The sequence below is a fragment of the Dothidotthia symphoricarpi genome (assembly GCF_010015815.1).
Source record: "Dothidotthia symphoricarpi CBS 119687 unplaced genomic scaffold P153scaffold_13, whole genome shotgun sequence".
NCBI lineage: Eukaryota > Fungi > Ascomycota > Dothideomycetes > Pleosporales > Dothidotthiaceae > Dothidotthia > Dothidotthia symphoricarpi.
In genome coordinates this window covers 685,345-703,878 of record NW_022985020.1, presented here as the reverse complement: position 1 = coordinate 703,878, position 18,534 = coordinate 685,345, and the positions used below count along the sequence as shown (strand labels likewise).

General features: G+C 44.6%; 10 protein-coding genes across 10 annotated transcripts; 6 read left to right on the top strand and 4 right to left on the bottom strand.

The window, feature by feature from the left end:
• Positions 1-585: 585 nt before the first annotated feature.
• Positions 586-2,123, top strand: P153DRAFT_294135 (pantothenate transporter-like protein; the record flags this gene model as incomplete). Its single annotated transcript, XM_033663938.1, has 3 exons — positions 586-888; positions 936-1,926; positions 1,981-2,123. The coding sequence occupies 3 exons, from the start codon at positions 586-588 to the stop codon at positions 2,121-2,123; spliced, it is 1,437 nt and encodes a 478-aa protein (XP_033522485.1).
• A 520-nt stretch (positions 2,124-2,643) lies between these two features.
• On the top strand, positions 2,644-3,675 carry P153DRAFT_405361 (uncharacterized protein; the record flags this gene model as incomplete). Its single annotated transcript, XM_033672012.1, has 1 exon — positions 2,644-3,675. One exon carries the CDS (start codon positions 2,644-2,646, stop codon positions 3,673-3,675), a length of 1,032 nt encoding a protein of 343 aa, XP_033522484.1.
• Positions 3,676-4,384: 709 nt separating this feature from the next.
• On the top strand, positions 4,385-5,507 carry P153DRAFT_343236 (putative quinone oxidoreductase; the record flags this gene model as incomplete). The annotated part of the gene is made up of 2 exons (XM_033665997.1): positions 4,385-4,792; positions 4,841-5,507. The coding sequence occupies exons 1-2, from the start codon at positions 4,389-4,391 to the stop codon at positions 5,505-5,507; spliced, it is 1,071 nt and encodes a 356-aa protein (XP_033522483.1). The 5' UTR covers positions 4,385-4,388.
• Positions 5,508-5,557: 50 nt separating this feature from the next.
• On the bottom strand, positions 5,558-6,905 carry P153DRAFT_367983 (uncharacterized protein). Its single transcript, XM_033668406.1, has one exon. It carries the CDS (start codon positions 6,666-6,668, stop codon positions 5,778-5,780), a length of 891 nt encoding a protein of 296 aa, XP_033522482.1. The 5' UTR covers positions 6,669-6,905; the 3' UTR covers positions 5,558-5,777.
• A 272-nt stretch (positions 6,906-7,177) lies between these two features.
• On the bottom strand, positions 7,178-8,859 carry P153DRAFT_293802 (putative cytochrome P450; the record flags this gene model as incomplete). Its single annotated transcript, XM_033663914.1, is given in 6 exon segments — positions 7,178-7,605; positions 7,671-7,760; positions 7,775-8,290; positions 8,358-8,517; positions 8,577-8,731; positions 8,769-8,859. Coding segments are annotated over 6 exon segments (1,440 nt in total), but the record flags the coding sequence as incomplete, so codon positions are not given.
• Positions 8,860-9,107: 248 nt separating this feature from the next.
• Positions 9,108-9,678, bottom strand: P153DRAFT_405351 (uncharacterized protein; the record flags this gene model as incomplete). Its single annotated transcript, XM_033672011.1, has 2 exons — positions 9,343-9,678; positions 9,108-9,140 (listed from the first exon to the last, which is right to left on the bottom strand). Exons 1-2 carry the CDS (start codon positions 9,634-9,636, stop codon positions 9,108-9,110), a joined length of 327 nt encoding a protein of 108 aa, XP_033522480.1. The 5' UTR covers positions 9,637-9,678.
• A 408-nt stretch (positions 9,679-10,086) lies between these two features.
• On the top strand, positions 10,087-11,749 carry P153DRAFT_424028 (polyamine transporter 1; the record flags this gene model as incomplete). The annotated part of the gene is made up of 4 exons (XM_033672462.1): positions 10,087-10,214; positions 10,270-10,642; positions 10,696-10,779; positions 10,831-11,749. The coding sequence occupies 4 exons, from the start codon at positions 10,087-10,089 to the stop codon at positions 11,653-11,655; spliced, it is 1,410 nt and encodes a 469-aa protein (XP_033522479.1). The 3' UTR covers positions 11,656-11,749.
• A 164-nt stretch (positions 11,750-11,913) lies between these two features.
• On the bottom strand, positions 11,914-13,721 carry P153DRAFT_376970 (putative cytochrome P450; the record flags this gene model as incomplete). Its single annotated transcript, XM_033669709.1, has 4 exons — positions 11,914-12,248; positions 12,309-12,563; positions 12,705-12,771; positions 12,825-13,721. 4 exons carry the CDS (start codon positions 13,719-13,721, stop codon positions 11,914-11,916), a joined length of 1,554 nt encoding a protein of 517 aa, XP_033522478.1.
• Positions 13,722-14,504: 783 nt separating this feature from the next.
• P153DRAFT_367982 (uncharacterized protein) lies at positions 14,505-15,263 on the top strand. The gene is made up of 4 exons (XM_033668405.1): positions 14,505-14,587; positions 14,645-14,673; positions 14,731-14,987; positions 15,048-15,263. The coding sequence occupies exons 1-4, from the start codon at positions 14,557-14,559 to the stop codon at positions 15,166-15,168; spliced, it is 438 nt and encodes a 145-aa protein (XP_033522477.1). The 5' UTR covers positions 14,505-14,556; the 3' UTR covers positions 15,169-15,263.
• Positions 15,264-15,996: 733 nt separating this feature from the next.
• Positions 15,997-16,209, top strand: P153DRAFT_294430 (uncharacterized protein; the record flags this gene model as incomplete). Its single annotated transcript, XM_033663958.1, has 1 exon — positions 15,997-16,209. A coding segment is annotated over one exon (213 nt), but the record flags the coding sequence as incomplete, so codon positions are not given.
• Positions 16,210-18,534: the final 2,325 nt, after the last annotated feature.

Sequence of the window (18,534 nt, the reverse complement as noted above, 5' to 3'; positions counted from 1 at the left end):
AGGGTCCTAGGTCTGAAGGTAGGCATTTCGAGCTACCGCCTCCAAGCGCTGTCTCCCGTCGCCGACTCCCCACCTTCGGCTCCCATCCGCCACTATTCGTCACCACGCTCCGTAGTTCACCCCGCACGCCATGTAACCGCAAAACCACATCCGGATGCCCAACATCGCTAACTGCAGCGTTGTCTAGGCGTCTTTGACCAATCTCGTGCTTCTGACAAGCTCTGGCATATCACCGATATCGGCACTTGACCTGCTCGTTGTGTCTATGATCTACGAGATAGCCGTTGGTGTTACATATTCCGAGTCAGCGTGGACCGGCATTACACCAGGATCCGTATCTCTTACATGCAACTCACCTTATCGTGATAGGAACACAATCTTCCGAAGAGCGTTGAACATTGACTCTGCAGCCGCCTAAAGAAAGAGCAACATCAACCTCAAGGGCCACTTTTACGAGACATTGATATATTTGTCCATTTCAAGCTTTCCACCGAAATTTCTCTCTCCGTCTCCAATCTCAAACTTGTATGTAGGCTGAAGAGAGACGCTATCGAGTTGCTGCCTTGCTATACCGCAACATCCAAGATGGCCAACAGCTTTGCTCAATATCTTCGGGGGAACCAGAATGCGCCTGGGGAACGTAAGCTGGTGATGAAACTCGACTTCTTCATTCTTACCTTTTGTTGTCTTATGTATTTTCTCAACTACCTTGATCGGACGAACTTAAACAACGCATATGTTTCTGGCATGAAGGAAGAATTGAACTTCAAAGGAAACCAACTCAATCAGATCAACACTGTCTTCACCGTTGGTTATACGATTGGACAAGTACCCTGTAACATTGCACTTTACTACGTCAAGCCCCGGTATTTCTTTCCCGCATGCATGGTAAGTCCCTTATTTGACTTGCGCCTCCTTTCGCTGACACTGCTTAGGTGGCTTGGGCCGGTTTGACTATGGCTACCGCCGCTGCCCAAAAACCTCAGGATATCATGGCTATCCGCTTCTTCCAGGCGATATTTGAGTCATCGACCTTTGTGGGAACCCACTACATCCTAGGCTCGTGGTATACAGGGTCAGAGTTAGGGAAGCGTTCGGGCATCTTCACTGCGTCAGGCCTCGCTGGAACCATGATTGGCGGTTTTATCCAAACGGGCATTCACTCCAGCATGAATGGGCTTCGCGGACTCTCGGGTTGGCGCTGGTTGTTTGTGGTTGATGGAATCATCACGCTTCCTGTCGCCTTGTACGGGTTCCTCCTCTTTCCCGATACACCAAGAAATACAAAAGCACCCTACTTATCCGCAGAAGAGAAGGCGTTGGCAATATCGCGCGTGCCTGAAGTCTCGGAACGCACGCCAATCTCCTGGACCTTCTTGAAGCATTGTTTCTCTACATGGTATTGGTACTTCTTCGTTGTCCTCTGGATTCTTGCAGGAGAGACCGAGTCTTTCAGCTCGAACGCTCTTCTACAACTGTACATGAAGTCGCATCCCACCAAGAAGTACGTGGTCTCCCAAGTCAACAACTATCCCACTGGAGTGCCAGCAGTTGGTATTGTTTCCACGTTGTTCTGGGCCACACTCACTGATTTCTTGGGTGGCAAACGATACCTTGTCGGATACTGGATCGGGCTCACGGGCGTCATCACCAGTGCCTTGATTCTTGCATATCCGCAGAACACAGCAATTCACTTCGCAATGTACTACTGGGCTGGTAGCGTATATGCCTGTCAAGCAACCTTCTTTGCGTGGGCAAACGATGTGCTTCGTTACGAAGAAGACAGTCTGCGCGCTGTAGTCATTGCCAGTATGAATATGGGCAGTAATGCAATCAACGCATGGTGGAGCATCGTCTTCTACGGAGCGAACTTCGCACCTTACTTCACCAGGGGTATGTGGGCTATGATTGCAGTCAGCATTGCTAGTAAGTTCTAAACATATGTATTCTACGTGGCTGCGTCTGACTAAATCTCAAAAGTGGCTCTCTGGACGGCATTGCTTGTATGGATGCACTCCCGTGCTGAGAAGAGAAGACAGACAGAACACGCGACTGCGATTGCGAATGGTCTAACGTCTGCGCCGCAGAAATATTTGCAGATGGACAAATTCCTGGAATCATGACAACAGAGACACGTCCGAGCTGCTTTGCTCCTTCCTCTTATAGCGTGTATAATCGTTTTAAAGAATTTCTCACCAGTGAATACTGCTGTAGAATTCTAATAATAACATGTCTAGCGCACCTTCCTCCGCAAGTAAGAAGCGAGCTCAACCGCGCCGCAGTGATACTTGCAGATAGAAAATTTTCTAGGATCTTGATAACAAAGATACGTCTGAACTGCTTTGCTCCTTCCTCTTGAAGTACACAGAGTAATGCCTCTGTAATACTTACAGTCAGGCTTTAGCCACTGAATAATCTGCAGGCAGGGTGGCCTGACGGAGTCTTCGGTCTGTTCCTAAACAAGCTACTGTATCTTTACTCTGTCAAGTTATCTTGTACTCTCGAAAATGATTTAGGGCCAAGGTTTCCCCAGTTATACGAGTTTATGTCGTACTTGAACTGTTGTCTCTGCCTTCTGATATTTGGCAACTCACCTCTCAAACTCCTACTTTGTTAATTTACCTGCCATCGCACCGTTCTACAATGAGTCAACTGCCCTTTGTCGATTGGCACTCTACAGGCTTCGCTACAAAGGAGCAGTTTAATATGATAGTCCTACGTGGTCTCGTGAAGCTTTATATCAATGTCGAAGTCGCACAAGTCAAGGGCACACACTTTGGTGAGGAATACCTACAAAAGATAAATCTGGACAGGGGAGGCAGGTATGACATGATGGATTCGATTCCAAACCTGGTTTATCAGTACTGTTTGCCCCTCATCGAAAGGTTAGCGCCACAAACGTCACTCCAGGACCTCAGCCTCGAATACTTTCTCCACACACCTGCCTACAACCTGAATCTTGTCGACGCAGGTAATGAAGATATTCGCATCGAAGGGGGAGAAGAGTGTATGTACACACCGTGTTTCAGTATCTCCCCCATGCGGACTGCCGATCTGCCTGAGCTATGCAAAGCAATCCCTCGCTTCCGCGCATGCGAAACCTGGATAGCTCGCCCTAGAGATATGGGACACTCCCTTGATTCATCTCAGGGAAGGGTTATGACAGTGGATGGGATCTTCATGTTCTTCAAGCCGCGACTTGAAATGCGTGAACCTGATTTTGAGCGCGAGCTTCAGATCTTATTACGCATCAACGAAGCTGGTCTGACAGCTCAGATTAGAGTCCCTAGACTAGAGGGTATCGTGATATCAGGCGAAAATGGGGAAACAACAATAGGCATGCTCATGACCCTAATTATCTCACCTAAGATAGGGATGCACTTGAAGAGCGAGGGCTTTTGGGGCAAATTTGAGTTGCACAAGAAGTGGGAAGAGCAAGTTATTGCTATAGTACAGGAGCTGCATGCCAACGGCATTGTATGGGGAGACGTTAATCCAATGAACGTTGTTATTGATGAGGCTATGGACGCTTGGGTTATTGATTTTGGTGGGATGAACAACATTGAGTTTGTAGACAACAGGAACCGCGAGACAGTAGAGGGTGATGAGCAGGGTATCACAAGACTCTTTCAGGAGTGGTTACCGAGCCGCCTTTCTCGTCATGAGAAAGTTTAGCAACGTAGATTAAAAGGAAGCATGAGATGGATGGAGAGCTCGAACCACGGCTGGGGTTGCCAAAGGCTGCCCGTTGCCCGGCAATCGCCCACTGACGCAGTATCTCACTTGTTAGAGGAATTCAACCAATCTCCCATGTTTCTACCGCAATAGTTACGAACAAAGAGAATGACGAATTTGCAGACCAGATTCATCATGTCGGCCGAAATAATGACAAGGTGTAAGATATACTGATAGTGACAGTAGCATGAACGATGTGTCAAAACTATAGTCATCCAAATATAAATTAATCCGAGAAACTCAGCAAGATATGAATGAACAGGACAGTCACTAATACTAAGGTTGTATACTTGGTCAAAACAACACCGAAGCCCTGCTCGGGTATCTGCTCATTTACGGCTGAAGGTCTTAAGGGTACTAAAGTCCGTCTTACATTCTGGCTGTTAACTGGTTAAGTCCGTTTTCCCAAATCGATCTCCGAAGACAAAGCCGATGTTTCCCTATGGAGATCTTCCATGTCCGAATTCTGAGTTCTGCATGCCTATCTCTGGTATCTCTCATTCAACCCGGTTGTCCACAAACTGTTCTGCCAAGGACTCTGTTTTTTCGTGTTTGTCACCATCATATAAAAAACGGTACCCGACTCCAGGAAATATTCTTTTAATCTTCTCGAATACATCCCAATCTTCTATTTTCTATGCAACTTCGTCTTCATGATGTCCTTTCAACTCCCTGCTCAACACCATGCACTCCAGCTTGGAAGCATCGAGACTGGTCTCCAGGTCAAGAAGCTACCAACCCCTCAACCCGGCCTAGGAAACGCCATCATCCGTATTGAAGCAGCTGGGATACTCTCGTATCATCGCGATGTCTACAACGGGAGTCGGCACTACTCCTTCCCTACTCCGATCATTGGCGGCATTAGCGCTGTTGGACGTATCACTGCCCTAGGACCCGATGCGACTGCGTTGAGTGAAGGACAGCTTGTATACGTTGATTGCGTAATCCGTGCACGAGACAACCCAGATACACTCTTCCTCTCTGCTATCCACGACAGCAGCGCCGATGGCAGCAAGAAGCTGATGCGAGATGTGTGGCGAGATGGAACTTTTGCAGAGTTCGCTAGATTCCCACTCGAAAACTGTATTCCATTGGACGAGGCGAGGTTGTGCGCCAGTCTGGGTTACTCTGTTCAGGACTTGGCATACATGGGCTATCTGCTTGTTCCGTTTGGTGGTCTACGAGACATCAAACTAGAGCCCGGGGAGACTATCGTTATCAGCCCGGCAACTGGTGGTTATGGCGGCGCAGGTGTGCAAGTGGCCATTGCCATGGGCGCAAGAGTTATCGCCATGGGCCGAAATGAGAAAGAGTTGGCTAGGTTGAAGGAGCATGTACTACACGGCTCGCCAAATGCCCAGATCGAAACAATGAAGATGACAGGAGATGAGGCTGAGGAGTTGGCGACACTCCAGACTTTTGGGACCATCGACGCCGTTTTGGACTTGACGCCGCCTCAAGGATCCAAGTCGTTACACTTGAGGAGTGCTACGAGTGCTCTTCGTCGTAATGGGCGCGTCAGTATGATGGGCTTCGTTGACCAACCTATAGTTCCTTGGACTCTCGTGGGTAAAAACATCACGATAAGAGGGAAGCTGATGTATGAGCGAGAGGACATGATACAGTTTGTCAAAATGCTGGAAAGGGGCTTATTTCCCCGCGCTAAGGCATTTGTTGATACGAGGGCATTCCAGTTGGAGGACTGGAAGACTGGGCTCGATATGGCGGCCGAGCACACTGGAATCGGAAAGCATGTAGTCTTTACCCCATAGGAACATCCAGTGGTACATAAGGTCTCACGTATGGATACACTTTCAATTTACTGATGTATATTGTTAAGTCGTCACGGCGCACTTGAAATCCCTAACAGTCTTTTAGGGTTTGGTACTCTGATTTTCGAGGTAGGCATATCCCTCTTCAATGACTGCGACTCAATCTCCTTCCATTATCATATACACAAGCTTCGATCGTGGCCACGTAACACCGCATTTGTTACATCTAAATGCTCCTGCGCTCTAGGAAACATCATACTCCACACAACTTCATGTCCATAGTATCCTGAGAAGAAGCTCCATCCAAGCATACTCGTTTCGGAATGGCTCCAAGAATTGTTCAACCCATTCGTTCCAGTCATCCTCCCATCGTCCGCAAGCATATATAGCTCTCGCGTAGTCCCAATAGCTTGGATACCAGCCCGCGTACTCCCAGTCTATAATGACAATGTCTGGATGGGTGACATCCCACTGCGCCTCCTTGCCCTCTACCATGGGAGAATTACGTATCATAATATTCTTTCTTTGGAAATCTCCGTGCGAGAAGACAGGCGCATGGTTGATAAAGAACTCCTTGTACGTACGCGCAAAGTAATTGGCCTGGTGTTTGGAGCAACCATCTTGAAGCTGCTTCGCAACCATGGCGTTATTGAGCTCCTCTTCCGTATCAAAGGGACCAGTAAATGGCTTTGATGGATCCATCGTCCAAAAAAGACCATCCGGTAGTCCTTGGTGGCTAAGGCTGCAGTATCCACCAGGAGATTCCAACTTTCGCATATCCTCGAAAATAATCCGGAGTTTGGCAGAAACAGCCACTTTTGACGCTCGATTCATCTTTGGCCACTCAGAAGCTAGAGTAGGACCTCTGATACGTTCCATAATGATGTAAGTTCTCTTTATATCACGGTACGGGGTCTGGAACAATGCGTAGACTCGTGGGACTGGAACACATGTTGATTGCCCTAAGAAAAGCGTAGTTTCTCCCTCGAGCTTGTCGACCTGAGCTCCATACTTGACAACAAAGTGAACCCCAATTCCAACGACCTTGCACTGCGTTCTGTCGCTAAGGATTTCCGTTGCAGCTTCGATTTCTTCCAACGTTGGCAGATTCGCGGGAAGACTTGCTTCGTCGGCGGTGTACAGTATATCGCAAGTTGTCATTCTGGATGTTGTTGGATAAACGCAAAAAGACGCTGAACAGGATTGCGATTGGCGTGTGAAGTACTTATAGGGCTGGACACGATCAGCGGTTCATCGATGTATTTGTTGAGTGATTCGCGTCTCAACGCAGGATCGGCGGATCGTAGCAATCTGTTTAAAGTTTTGGGTATTCTAAATATCTGGTTACATATGCGTTAGGATCCAGTAGCATTAAATACCCTGTTACCGCATCCTCCGAGAACAAAGGTGTTGGGGAGATTCAAACGTTTAGTGATGTCGTGGATTTTGTGGTTCAAGCAGGCAATACATTAGCCTTTACTGCGTAATTATAGCGGGAGGTTTTCTACTGCAAATTTCAAACGTTGTTGATCATAGGCTTCGAGTTCTTTAGAAAGATAATGATTGTTGTAGTGTAGATACAATATGACCGAAAACAAAGCTGCGGTCTCTGCCGATCCGCGCTTTTATAGCGGCTTGGCTCACGCCATCCTCTACTGGATGCGCTAGCGTTATTCAGCAGCCACTTCACCTGTTCTTCTGAGCAGCACTTTCGTCGCTGGATCTGAGTATAGAAACTCATCCGCATTCAGGTTGGCTGGCCTAGCTTGCCCCTCTGGATACTTCATGTCATACCTTGTAATCAAGCTCGCGAGCACGATCTTCAGCTCATTCGCCGCAAGAAACCGTCCAGGACATGCATATTTGCCATGTCCGAAATGCAAATGGTTCTTGTCCGTAGTAGCAAACTGGTGTTTGTGCGCTTCTTCGGAGTTCTGTCCCATCTTGTAGTAGCGAAAGCCGTCAAACTTGTCGGCGTGTGGGATGAGCCGAGCGTCTTTGGATGTAGCCTCTGAAGCTAGACATATGTGCGTACCGGTTGGCAAACGGGTGCCGTCGGAGAGCGTGATAGGATTCTGCACAATGCGATGGAAGCCCACTGAAACGCAAGTCAGTCCCACCGGATACTAATATAGACCAACTCGAAGAGTGAAAGTATCTTACGTAGGCTCGCTGGACTCAGGCGCTGAGATTCCCGCAAAAAACTATCCATCTTGCGCATTTTCGTCAGTGTTGGCTTCCCCCAGCCACCATCTTCCCCCAGCCACCATCTTCCTCCAGAACAGTTTCTACTTCTGTTCGCAGGGGTTCGAAATACTCTGGGTTTGCGCACATGTCGTAGATAGCGTGCGCCCCAGCCATAGTCGTGGTATGTACCGACGCAAGAATCAGTATAAGTTGCCGGTGTGCTAACTTCTCTGGTTGACGTTCGTGGCCAGTCGCAGCATCCATCATCCATTGTAGAAAGTCGTTTGGCTTGACGTAACCCCCCTTGCCCTCTTCCTCACGACGGCGCGCAATGACAGGTAGCAAAGCCTGTTTCGCGTGTCGAAGATGGGTGTGTAATCGCCAGCTCGATGGGAGAAAGAGCGCCACTACGGGTCGGAACCATGGGGGAAAGCATCGAATGACCATGATAGTGAAAGAAACTTCTTTTGCGTAACCGACCGAGGCCTGGAACCAGTCCTCGTTTCGGCCGTCGTGCTCGCCGAGGAATATCTGGTTCGAGATGCGAGCGATGATGATGGCAATCACCTCGTAAATGCGAACCTTGACCCACTCGTCTATCATAGTCAACATCGGGTCTGATCTGTTACCGGTTGCATCCGCCACCAAGATATCAAATCATACTTTGGCTTTTAGGAATGAGCGTCTTCAACTCCCGGTCTACTTCTTCTTTCATAATTGATGAGAAGGCAGCGAGATTGGGCGTCAGTCTGGTCTGAAGCAGTCGCGTATGCAAGTTGCCTTCCAACATGATGTCGGAGGCCGTATATTTCCCGCAGATGTTCTGTGTCGACAGATCAGCATCCTTACAATTATTGCATCATGTATTCTGAGGCGACGCACCGCGATCAACGCTTCGATAGAACTGAGCTTGTCGGCTGGAAGATTGCGCAATTCGTCAACATACTTATTCGAGATAACCACAAGATCGCGGTCATTTCGAGAGACCTTGAAAATGGCATTTTTCAACTTGGTAGGTGTTAGTATCAACTTTATATCTAGCAATTCCCGTGCAGATTACTCACTTTTCGATACCCTCGTTGATTTGAGGTCGCGCTCCTTTCGAAAAGCGCAGACGTACGAGAAAGGCAGGTTCGAAGATAGAGCGATACCCAGCATATGGAGCCACGACGTTATGGTTCGATTGCGAGATGTTTTTGGCAAACAAAAGTAGACAGCACCCAAACAGTATGATATAAAAGGAGTAGGTTTACACGGTAGTATTGGATACAGTACTGGATAGCCAGTCATGACCGGTGCTTGAGTGTGTCGTCTCATTATTGTGGGTCATATTGGGCATTGTGGACGACCAGACAGGCATAGTATATAAACTCGACAAAGCTCACGATCTCAACAGCTTTGTGTTTGTTTCACTCAAGCTAAAAGCTGACCTTCTGTGTTGCTGACCTACGCCATCGTGCCAGCTCTCAGCAGCATGAATAACAGAGTCCCTCGAAACTGCGAACTCACACGGCGGTACGTCAAAAGAAAGTGGCGTTGTCAGCCAGCAATAAATTGTATTGCCAATAAGAGTTTCACGACTGCTGTAAGATCAAGCCTCCAGTCAAGAAGATAAATGTGTGGCGCCCAGGGAGGGAGAAGAACTTACATTTCCCGCCAATGCAGCTTGTTCCCCGTTATCAGAGTTGGCAGGCTCTCGAACCGAGCCAATGCGACGTTTAAAGTCCATGGTATATGCCGCGTCAATGAATTCGACAACCTTGTCGACATGCCTACTGTCCTCATTGATGGTCAGGATGAAAACATATTCATTCCTGTATTTGCCTGCGTCCGTATCGGCTCGGTTGGTGCAGTGCAAGACCACTCTTCGCGCTTCAACGTCCACGATTGTATCGCTATCGTTCACGATACTAATCTCGACGTCGCGGAAGACGGATAACATGGGTTCAACAAACGTAGCGTAATCCGTCTTCGATCATGGGGGTTAGAGCTGGGGAGTGACAGGGGAACGAACAGGGGAGATGAACGAGCCGCGTGGAGAGGCGCGGGCATCAACCGTAGCGTCCGCAGTTGGTTGCGCCCTAAATCCGGGCACTAGTAAACCCGTTAACTCCAGTTACTATCACCGAAGCCTTGTCCTGGCTTCAAGCCACACCGTATTGAGCTGCACACAATAGATACTCCCTTATCCATGACTTTGCTTGATACTTAGCCCAAAACTTCACACGGCTTGGCTAGCTTCTTTTTTGATCCTAAAGTATTCCTGTAACCTGCTCGAGAACCACATCACACGTCCTGCACAATAATGGCAAACAAAGATACAGTCACGGGCACGGCCATTCCAGTAGCCAAAGTCGAAGCCAACGGCATGAACGCCAGCAGTGTACAAGACATGGAGAAATTGACTACGTCGACTATCGTCGACTGGGATTCTGCAGACGACCCAAACAATCCCATGAACTGGTCAAAGAACAAGAAATGGTCTACAATCGCTCTGGTCGCATACATTACCTTTGTTACGTACGTCAGCTATCCGCATACGACGAGACAACCTGATTAACTTTCAACCACGCAGGTCCTTTGGATCCACGATATTTGCACCCGGCGTCCCTCAGTTGTTGAGAGACTTTCACAACACCAATGAGGAGCTTGCAAGCTTCATCGTCTCCATCTACATTCTCGGATTCTGCGTTGGTCCCCTGTTCCTTGCGCCGCTCGGTGAAATATACGGTCGCTTCCCAGTGTACTATGTTGCCAACATCCTGTTCCTCATATTTTCCGTCGCGTGCGCAGTGAGCACGGGTATGGGGATGTTCGTGTTTTTTCGTCTCTGCCAGGGAATCTCCGCTTGCCCTCCACTGGTTCTCGGCGGTGGAACTATCTCAGATTTGATGGTGCCAGTCGAGCGGGGAAAAGCATTAACAATCTGGGCAATGGGGCCGCTACTAGTAAGCCAACCCACATGGATTGACTCGATCCCGAAATTGACAAACCATTGTAGGGACCTGTTGTTGGCCCGGTCATTGGTGGATTCATGGCACAGGAAATCGGATGGCGATGGACGTTCTGGTTCACTGCAATCATGGTAAGGAGCTTGACTTCTCCAAATTCTCAACGATCGCTAAAGCTTTTTTAGACGGGAGTTGGAATCATAGCGACGCATTTCATCCTGCGAGAAACGTACGCGCCAGTTCTACTTGAGAAGAAAGCTGCAAACCTCCGAAAGAAAACAGGCGATCCCAATCACAAGTCCAAGTTCGATAAGGGCTTCACCCGCATTCAGTACTTCAAGCTTGCTATCATTCGGCCCACTAAGATGTTGTTCTTCTCGCCCATCGTTGCTATCCTAGCAATCGACATGTCCATCATCTACAGCTACCTTTATTTCTTGTTCACAACCTTTGGCTTCGTCTTCCAGGAACAGTACGGTTTCAACGCCGGGGAAGTAGGTCTCGCTTATCTAGGCTTAGGTGTTGGATTTGTCCTCGGACAGTTTGGTGTCGGAAGCATGGCGGACAAATACTACAAGAAGAAGGCAGCTGAAGGACCAACAAAACCAGAACATCGACTTCCACCGTTGATTGTCGGTGCCTTCCTGATCCCGATTGGTCTCATCTGGTATGGATGGTCAGCCAAGTACGCAGTACACTGGATTGTGCCCATCATTGGTACATCATTCATCGGCTTCGGTATTATGTGTGCTTTCTTGCCAATTCAGATGTACCTTATCGATACCTTTGGTATGTACGCAGCAAGTGCACTGGCTACCAATACTGTAGTCAGGTCGCTGTTTGGGGCAGTATTACCATTGGCCGGACGACGGCTGTATGCGGATCTAGGATTGGGCTGGGGCAACACGTTATTGGCTTTCATCGCTCTTGCTTTGTCGCCAGTGCCGTTCCTATTGCTCAAGTACGGCGAAAAGATTCGTACTCATCCTAAATTCCAAGTCACTCTATAAGCGTGGCAGAGCTTTGTCCTCTGCTCTTGCGACGGCCTGCTTGATGAGAGGATTCAAAAAGCACTGAAGCAGTGGGTTATGATGAGATTCGCGCACCTGAGAAAGTGGGATAAGTTCGATATCCCGAGAAATAACGCAAGTCTAATACTGTCATACATTGCAATTCAACTTTCGTGGTCTTTTCCCAACCCAACAGACACTCAGTGCATATGAAGTAAACAATGGTAATTAGTCATCCTTGTTCTCGAACACTTTTGATTACCTCTCAGTAAACTTGAGATACATATCACCAGGAGCTGCTGTAAACTGCGTTTTTGTGTTCTTTTCGAACCCCGTTCCATCCTCGCCCTCGGCGAACCCTAGATCAAACTTCATGATTAATTTCGCAGTTGTAGATCGAATGTTCAACAACACCAGAGGTTTTCCAATGCAGCTATAGGAGCCTACCGTTGTCAATACATAGTTGGGAAACGTCAATGGTAGTATCGTAACTGCAGAGAAGGGCGCATACGCGCCCTTTTCTTTCACCAAACTGGGCGATGTAGACCAGCACTCGGGTATAAAGCCCCTCGCATTGTCATAGACGGCCTCACCTATGGTTTGGGAGGTCAGTCGACCCAACCGTGGGATTCCAGACACTTCGCAGAACTTACTTCTACCAATCACGTATTGCGGACACCAGACGGTGGTATAACCAGGAATATATGTATCTTCGATATGTAGTCCCTCAGGGGGCGTTGCGCGTTGCAGTGCGGTACTCACAGGTGGATGGAGCCGAAGAGTCTCACTGATAACGGCATTCAAGTGCTCCAGGTACTGGAGTGGGTGGTGTTGTATATCATTATTGACACTTATGTGAGGTGCTAGTTCTTTTCTTAAACGTGGTATATAATCGGGGTTTTGACGAGCTCATATAACAAACTTGATAATGTGGTCGCCGTGGTATCGCCACGGCAAATTAGCAGTGAACGATTGCTTGCTACTACATACGAACCTGCCAGCGACGATTATAAGCTGCGTATCTCCTTATAGCACGTTCAAGTCCGCACCGGAAGGTGTGAAACCGTTGTACGGTTCGAGTAATGTAGTAAGGATTGTCGACGTTATCTTCTTATCCTGACTAAAGCATTAGCAACACGGAATATATCGGTGGATACAGGAACGCATACATCGATCACCTCATCCAGTTTCTGGCAACAGTATACAATAAAGCGCCACCACCCTCTTGTTGCAAACGAAATCGTCGTCAACAACCGCGTAGGCAGCATGAGGCCCATCGGTGCCATGGCTTCATCCACCAGCTTCACCGCCCAATGCATCTCGCCATTTCTTAGCATATCGAACGACTCTCCAAAGGCAAGGTCACCCATAACATCGAAGCTATACAAACTAAGTAGCTCAGTGACGTTGATGGGTTGCTGTGCCGCTGCCTGCACTTTCCGCATCAACTGGTCCTGGAAGACGGAAATACTCTGCTCGTAACCACGCAGTGATTTCTCGGCAAATGCACGGCTCCAGATGCGACGTCGTTGACCGTGCAATGCTCTGTTACGCGTTGTTTGTATTGATACCATGGGCAGAGTTAGGTCGTACCAGTCCGCCTTTGTGCATTTTGACTGCGGGGCGTAGATTACTTGAACGGCTTTAGGATGAACAATGGACAGGTCGGAGGAGCCGATCCTTAAGAAATCGCCGTAGGTCTCGTGTAAAGCAAAGAGTCTTTTGTGCGCATCGCAATTTCGCAAGTGCAGCGATAACCACAGGTTGGAAATTTTGGCGCCAATGGGGCCAGGGAACCTACGTAATGGGCTGAGGAAAAAGTGGTCGAAGATCAGGCTGAGATAAAGACCATTGAGAAAGAGGGCAATGAGTACGAGAACATTGCCGAGAGCGGTCTGTAGCGATTTCGAGTAGTTCAAGGTACTGTTCGTGACATGTGCAGTCACAAAGAGGAATATTAGCTGAAAGTACCTTCCGCCAAACATGTGATGCTCGAATCGATGGAAGCAGCATAGATGTGTAGCTACTCCAACCAGCACGAGGCACAGGCTGCGTATGGAAGACATAACTACTTGTTTCGAGGAGCAAAAGGTCTGGAAGATCGATGAGTAGTTCCAGCAATGACAGTATTGACCTCCTGTAATGTGGAACCGTGCCAGGGAATGATCCACAAACCTCCCCCCCGTAACCTGCTATCAAAACTCTCATACGATACAATCTTAAATGACCGCTCTCCCAGCGTGCTATCTTCGAGTAAATTAAAGGAAAGAACCTGATGGAAAGCAGCAACATGAATCAATCCACCGAGTCTGCGTTCTAAAGTGGAGAGATGGCCAGATCGCCTTCTTTGGCAATTGGAATTGTCGTCTTGTCTATTGTTTCTACATATCTTTAATATGTAATAAACGACTTCCTTCTCACTTTTCTCAAAAGGCTAGCGCATTTTCTACCGTTCAAGATTACGCAAGTCATTCGCCCCACCAAGGTCGACGTCCCTGTGATAGAGTTGGCCGACGAAGGAAATTATCATGAGCTACTGGCTCGCGGATCTAAACAGGTTCGTCCTCAAAAAATTGCGATGTGCCAGAAAGGGATGAATAATATTGACGATGAATAGTATCCAGATCGTCCTTACAAGTTTCGTCACCACCCAAGCGAAATCGTAATCTTACCTTTCAAGTACATGGATGAGATCAAGAATGCACCAGAAAACAAACTGAACTTTCAACAAGGCTCTTTCGACATGCTGATTGGTGAACACACCGGCATCACGGGTCATGATCTTGAAATGGCTAGTTTGATTCGGAGGGTTGTTGGACCCTGCTGGACCGCGTCTACACCATTGTAGACCTCGTACACAATCAGGACTGAGCTGTGGTACAAGGGGTGCGATTTAGGATAATGCAGATGATTATATACTTTGTCTTCGACAGTAAGTGTAACATGTTGTAGTAATTGCCATGATTCAAGTGCTAACGATGTCTTTTAGACAAGATAGAGGAAAGTGAGGGATCGGCGGTAAGTGTACCCCGGGTAGATGATGCTCGGCCTTACGGTTAATGTCTTTCTCCACAGCTTTCAGATCTCAGAAACGACTTTTTCGGCCGCTTCGATGGCCCCAAGGCCGAAATAACACGAAAGTCGACAAGTCCGCTCCAACAGCACTTGGATGACGTGGTTAGCAGCATATATGACGAAGATGCTGCGGGAGGTAATGGAGGCCATGGGATACTCCAAGCACTGCGAAGTGCGTTTCGTTTCGTTCACCCTGAGGGAAACTTCTTTTCTGTTCAGCAGTACCTTGAATTCCGGCAACTGAACGTGGGCGCAAGGTAAGCGTTTTTGTACTGCTCAAGTAGCTCGATGTGAAAGATGAGCTAACACCGTCCAAGCTTCGTGATTGCGGCCGCAAAATTCACTATCAAATCAGGCGTGGACGAATCTGATCCGCGCTTTGCCAGATACCTGACTTTGGTTGGGGATCACGTGGGTCTCGTTAACGATTGTTGGTAGGGGCGATTCCCCGGTCTGCATCACTAGTTTAGGACTAGCGCGCGAGCTATAGAGCTCGCGCCTCCTCTATAGTAAATCTACAACTCTTACACTACACATACTACGTTTTATAGGTTATAAGCACCTGCGCCTCTGTGCCTTTTTATAATTACTATATTATCCTCTTTTAATAATTATATCTATCTTCCTTTTATAGTTCTTTACTCTTAATAAATAGCAAATTTATTATTGCTAGAAGGTCCTGCTACTTCTACCTAAGGAAACGCGTTATATCTATAACGCGTCTACGTTACTACTCTAGTAAACAGTACCTTACTAGTAGCCTTACCTCTATATAACAACTACCTATATACTAGGTATATTATAGCTACTAATTATATATTTAAGCTTAACTCCTCCTCTTTTCTAAAGCTTACTTTTTAGGGTAATAATTACCTAGAATAGTGTTTAGCATAGACTATAGCCCTTAAGTATACTAGCCTCTAGAATATTATTAGGAAGAAGACTACCTGCCCTATCCTTAAAGGTAATACCTAAGATACCTAGAATACTAATAATACTAAGGCAATAGTAATACTTATAAGCTCTGTTTATACTAACTTAACTATAAGTATTACTACCTACAGCACAGCTTTAGCTGCCTAGGAGCACCTATCTGCCTAATTTAACTAGAATATAGGTACTACTAGTATCTATCTCTTCTGTAACCTTACAAACCTTAGGTATAGTAATAGAGATAACTTTATACAGCACCTAAATAAGTTCTATTAAATATAGATATGTATATCTAAACAGTGCTAGATATCTTTATAAATAGTAGTAAAAGCTATAAAACCTATATTTAAGTTAGATAAAGTTAAGAGATTCTTCTTCCTAATTATATTATTAGATATAATAGACTATATTATTAATAACCTATTAACCTACAATGTTACCTTCTTTATAGATATTAAGCTAAAAATGCTTAATCTAGCTAAAAAGTATAGTATTAATATTAAGGATACTTTAGCCTACTTAGTAAGAACCTTCTCTAGTAACTAAGCTACTAGACCTCTATTCTACTCTTCTAATACTAAGGCTCCTGTGTTAGAAACTTAGATATCTCTAGTTAAATATATATAGTATTAGAAGTAGAACTTTACCTTTATTAGCTATTTATACTAGGATTACTATAAGCTTAAGAAATATTAAGACTCTAGAGCTAAATAAGTTAGAGAATTTAGAAATATAAAGTAGGCTAAATCCTTGTAATCTAGAGCTAACGCTGTCCTTATCTTAGATAATAACTTAAACTTAGAGGTAAATACTTTCTTAGCTACTATAACAAATACCTTTAGTAAATAATACTACTAGGTTAGTATAGATTTTAATTTACTTCCTATTACCTACACTACTATTGCTAAAGCTACCTACCTATCTTAACCTAGACCTAGTACTATTACTTTATAATAGTTATTTAACTCTAGAGCTTTATAATATATATCTAGTAACATTAATAATTTTACTACTCTACTCCTTTAGCAGAGCATAATTATAATTACTAGATAACAGAAGCTTCTAATTAATAGCTAGAGCACTGTTTACTTTTCCTATTACCTACCTAATAGCTTAACTTAGATAACAGAACTAACTAATATTCTTTATAGTAAGAAACTTTGCTCTATAAGATTGTTTAGCTAGCTATACGTATAAAATAAAGAATGTAATATATAGGCTTAAGAAGATAACCTCTTCTTAGTTAAGTCTAACAGTTCTTATTTAATATAGGCTAAATACTACTAGGGCGTTATAGAGATCTAGACTATAAATTCTAACTTACTATCTGCTAATTTTGCCTTATATAAGGAGTTTTACTATACTATTAGCTACTTCTATATCTTAGGAAATTCCTTATATCTATACGTAGACGTAGATATAATTCTAAGCAAGCCCTTAAACTTTACCTATAAGCCCTATTAAATGTTTAAATTAACCTATTCTAAGCTAGGATTACTGCTGCTAAATAGTACCTAGTGCCTAGAATATATATACTCTAATCTTTCTAGAAAGTTTTCCTTACTATTAGTTAGTAGTACATAATATTTTATCTTATTTATTAATAAAAATACCTGCTTTGCCTAGATACGCTTCCTTAAAAAGAAGTCTAATATACTAAAAATTATTATAGATTTTATAGTATATCTAGAACGCTAGTTTAACGCTAATATTAAGACCTTCTATTCTAATAATAGGGGTAAATATATAGCTAGCAAACTCTAGATATTTTTTAATAGAAATAGTATAATCTACAGTAAGGCTTCTTCCTATTACTATAAGTCTAATAGTATAGCTAAGTATTTTAACTAAACTATTATTACTACTGCTTATACTATAATTACTAGTAACTTAAATATTAGGCTTTAGGCTAAAGTAATTTATACTATAATATTTTTAAAAAATATTATACCTTATTTCTATATTCTAGTCTAGGAGACTCTGTATAACGCCCTCTTTAATTAACTACCTATAATTAAGTACCTGTACTCTTTTAGATTAGAAGTTTATATCTATATCCTATTTAAAGCTAAAGCTCCTAGTACTAAACTTATGTACTAGTCTAAGCTTAGGATTTTTGTAGGTTATAGGAAATTATTTAAGATACATTGCGTATATATTCCTAGCTAATAAGTTATCTTAGAATCTAAGGATATAAAGTTTAAACTGTACCTCCTAATAGTCTATAAGCTCCCTGCTATTAACTTTAGTAATAAATTAATAATACCTACTGCCCTAAAATCTAAATCTTTAACTAGCAGAGGAGACTTTAAACTATTAATTCCTAAGCTACTAATTATACCTATAAGACAGAAGATATTAAGACTAGCACTAAGCCTTTCTAAGCACTTACTAATTTGCTAGCCTATTACTACTCTTTCTACCTCTAAAAAGGTACCTAAGATATCTACACCTTTAGCCTCTACGCTAGTAGTTACTACTTAATCTAGTAGAACTATAAAACCTAGCTGCAAAGCTCTAGGAAATATAGCAATATTCTCTAATAAAGATAAGATATATATATTTATAACCTAAGACTGCAAAGATATAGTTCTAAAGATATTACAAGAAGCTAAATAATCCTATAAGTAGTACTAGTAGGAAAAGGCTATTTACACTAAGCTTAGATTACACTAGAAGAATAGTATATAAATAGAAGCTAAGGAATCTAAGTCCTACTATATTATTAGTTTATAATAGGTCTTTGCTGTTAAATATAATATATCTAGTAATATAGTTTAGTATAAAGCCTAACTTATTACCTAAGGATTCTTATAAGTGCCTAGCTAGGACTTTACTAAAACTTACTCTTCTATTATCTACTATAACAGC